The 3,634-nt window shown below is 34.6% G+C and overlaps 1 protein-coding gene across 1 annotated transcript; it reads left to right on the top strand.

Moving 5' to 3' along the window:
• Window positions 1-433: 433 nt before the first annotated feature.
• LOC116141407 lies at window positions 434-2,623 on the top strand. The gene is made up of 4 exons (XM_031426919.1): window positions 434-1,003; window positions 1,122-1,333; window positions 1,569-1,833; window positions 2,079-2,623. The coding sequence occupies exons 1-4, from the start codon at window positions 743-745 to the stop codon at window positions 2,403-2,405; spliced, it is 1,065 nt and encodes a 354-aa protein (XP_031282779.1). The 5' UTR covers window positions 434-742; the 3' UTR covers window positions 2,406-2,623.
• Window positions 2,624-3,634: the final 1,011 nt, after the last annotated feature.

Below are 3,634 nucleotides of genomic sequence, written 5' to 3'. Positions count from 1 at the left end.
TCCATTTGGTGTGGCTGTTAAATTTATCAGCTTTTTGCCTCTCTATAAAAGGTTAACAAGCTTTTTGCTTCTGTAACTTTCGATGAAGACAAATCTTATAATATTCATGTGCTTTTAAATGTACTCTTATTCAGAATTTCTTGAATTATTCAATAGGAAAAGCATAATCTACCGTTGTAGTATGATCGATTATCATCATATATGTGATCAAAATGTTGCTGACAGTTGATCTACCAAAAAATCATTTTCCCAGTAATTTTTCTAGAAATGCATGACTGGTATATAAGCGAAGGAACTCATTGGATTCCATTTGAAGGGGGCCTACTTCAAGTTAATGATTTATCTTATGTGTTCAATCAAAATCATGCACAGAAAAATACCATGAAGTAGCTTATCCCTGCACCATCCATTAAATAACGCAACAATTTCCATCCACAAAAATAAATTATATGTCAGAAGCTTTAAACATTGATCTAGTTTAAGTTCAGTTCTTCCTTGTAGATTCCCGTTTGTTCAGGAATAGGATCTAATCAAATCAGAAATATATCGTATTATAATACCATACAATCTGCAATTATTTGTAAGAATTATGAAGATTTTCAGTTATTGAAGAATTGCATAAGCAATTGTTAAGAAATAGAATTGTTGTGATTAACTAATCTTTTAATATGCCTGCGCTTGTTGTACAATTCTAGCTTGATAAAGCTTTTTTTTTTTTTTCCCCACAAATTCTTTTCTAGAAATGATTCGGGAAATTATAGTTGTCTTGGTGATCGGTTTTCTGGCGTGGGCATATCAAGCTACCATTCCTCCACCTCCGAAAATCTGTGGCTCTCCGGGCGGCCCTGCCATTACGGGACCTAGAATAAAGCTGAGGGATGGAAGGCATTTAGCTTACAAGGAGCATGGCTTGCCAAAACACTTGGCCAAACATAAGATTATATTTTTCCATGGTTTTGGCTCCAGCAGGCATGATGTAGTCATTGCAGAGAACCTCTCTCAAGTACTTCAACTCCTTACCTCTATTATTATTCAGAATAGTTATAATAACATGTAACGATAATTTGGTAAACTGTGAAAAAATGTTAATTTGATGATATGCAGCATATTTATCATTTCAGGAAGTTGTTGAGGAACTTGGGATATACATAGTGTCATTTGACAGACCAGGATATGGAGAGAGTGATCCGAATCCAAAGAGAACAATAAAGAGTTTGGCATTGGATACAGAAGAGCTTGCTGATCAGTTAGGACTTGGATCCAAATTTTATGTTGTTGGACATTCTATGGGAGGCCAAACAGTTTGGAGCTGCCTCAAGTACATCCCTTACAGGTAACAATAAGTCATTTCAATTTCAGAGAGTGGACCTTTTCAATGAAATAAATACATTTATGCTTGTTCTTTCTAAGCCTTTTGGCATTTAAATTAAGTTTTAGCCTTAACGATTATTAGAATTTTAATGTTACACTTTAACTTGAATTCAAATCTGTATTTGCATTTTGCTTTGAATCAGCATTGTTTAGAACAGGGTGCTGATCTTTCAATTTGGATTTTCCAATGGTTTCAGGCTTTCTGGAGCAACACTAATTGCTCCAGTTATCAACTACTGGTGGCCTGGATTTCCCAGAAACTTATCAAAAAAAGCTTACAACCTGCAGTTAGCACAGGATCAATGGGCTCTTCGTGTTGCACATCACGCTCCATGGCTTACCTACTGGTGGAACACTCAGAAATTATTTCCTGCATCTGCTGTTGCAGCTCGTCACCCTCAGATTTTCTCTCCTCAAGATAGACAAATTCTCCCTAAGCTTGCTGGGAGGAAAAGACACAAGGTACTAAATTTAATATGCAGTGAATCTTAAAGAAAGAAACTGATAATGGGTGTTAGTTTCTATATCTATAAGTGTGGTTAAAGTAGTAGAAATTTAACATCTTGAGAACTCTATTTTTCCAGAAGTTTAAAACATGATGTTATTACTCAGATAGCCTTAAAAATTAATCAGAATTTTCTCATACTATTTGAAAAGGTTGTCTACCAGTTGATATGAGATTCTGGTACTGTACTTATTTTATGCAGTCACAAGTACTTCAGCAAGGAGTATTTGAGTCCAATCATCGCGACCTGATGATAGGGTTTGGGAGATGGGAATTTGATCCGATGGATCTCCAGAACCCTTTTCCTAAGGGTGAAGGCACCGTTCACATATGGCATGGTGATGAAGATAGGCTGGTGCCAGTGATCCTTCAACGCCACATAGCGGAAAGACTTCCATGGATTCAATATCATGAGTTACCAGGTTCTGGACACTTCTTTCCATATGTAGATGGGATAGGTGAATCTATCTTAAGGGCTCTTTTACTTGGTGAGGAAGGCTCATGTATTTCTTGCAAAGGAAGGAATTAACACTGCGGTGCTTGCTTTCCAGAAGGCACAAAGCAATTCATGGATGTTTTTTGCCTGCTGTGAAAGCATATATATCTTTCTGTATAAATTATTTGCTATTCATATGACTGCTTGTATAAGTGATTCTAATTAGTATGACTTTTCTGATAACCGAACTGTTATTAGTACTAATAGAACAAACTCCAACCAAGAAATAATTAGTGTGCAGAAGATTCTATTAAGACCATTCTGTCAAGTTTAATTTAGTAAACTTTTCAATTTATCAACAGATTTCAAATTTTTTTTTCAAACTTCTGAGATTTTTCAAGAGGGTCTTATTTAATTATCTTTTGATTTGTAATAACTACTTAAAAGGAAACTTGTTTCAGGATCTTTAGCACTGTAGAAAAAAAAAATTTTAGCTATAAATTGCTGCCCATTGCATTATGCAACTAATACAGAGAAACCTGACATGTGGCTTAATGCAGTTTTGATTGCACTTAATAGAAAGGTTGACCCAATTGCTTGAGAGGCTGCTTTAATTACTTGTATCCCAAATTCTGACACAGGAAAATGGTGCTTTGATATTGAAGGATAATATAAGATTGTTAGTTTTGGCTACATCATCCTCTTGAATAAGTATTTTTTATTACAATCCTCTTAATATTCCTGAACGTTAATCTTTCATTTTCCACCGAAATAATCCTAATTTTATTACAAGTCTAGTTCTAACTCTTAACTAAAATCCTATTCCCAAATGGACACTGGCTTCATTTCGTTTGTTTCCTAAACCAACACAAACATTATTTTAATTTCTTTCCTAAATCTACATTAATTTATGTTATGATCTGAGACGTATTATTGAACTAATTCTACCAATCAAACCAACCAAGAACACACACATATGAAATTAACAAGATATAAAGATTTTACTATAGTTCACCTATCCAAGATTGGATAGACTACATCCACATTGAGCTCTAGAATAGAGAGGCTTATTGTACTAATCAATCAAGCTTTTACATATTACAAGAATATCACATCAATCACTCTTTTATCACTAACCACCCAAATGCATCAAAGTAATTTCTATTCTAAGAGAAACCTACACTAGACTCTCTAACCTTGAAGGAAACTCAAACCTCACTGAATGATTCAATTGATCACTTAAAGAAATTACACGATTTGAGCCAAGTGTGAAAAGCCTTAGCAGAGCAAATTGTTGACAAAACAAAATGATAGTTCGTCAT

Source organism: Pistacia vera, unplaced genomic scaffold (genome assembly GCF_008641045.1).
Source record: "Pistacia vera cultivar Batoury unplaced genomic scaffold, PisVer_v2 Contig398, whole genome shotgun sequence".
Classification (NCBI taxonomy): domain Eukaryota; kingdom Viridiplantae; phylum Streptophyta; class Magnoliopsida; order Sapindales; family Anacardiaceae; genus Pistacia; species Pistacia vera.
Note: the sequence above shows the minus strand (reverse complement) of the source record. Positions and strands in the feature narration are given on the sequence as shown.

What these genes read in the sequence shown, in the direction of transcription:
- LOC116141407 (XM_031426919.1), top strand. Translation starts at nt 743, where the DNA reads ATGATTCGGGAAATTATAGTTGTCTTGGTGATCGGTTTTCTGGCGTGG. An exon ending in CTCAAGTACATCCCTTACAG is followed by an intron (nt 1,334 to 1,568) that starts GTAACAATAAGT and finishes CAATGGTTTCAG; the next exon opens with GCTTTCTGGAGCAACACTAA. An exon ending in CTGGGAGGAAAAGACACAAG is followed by an intron (nt 1,834 to 2,078) that starts GTACTAAATTTA and finishes TATTTTATGCAG; the next exon opens with TCACAAGTACTTCAGCAAGG.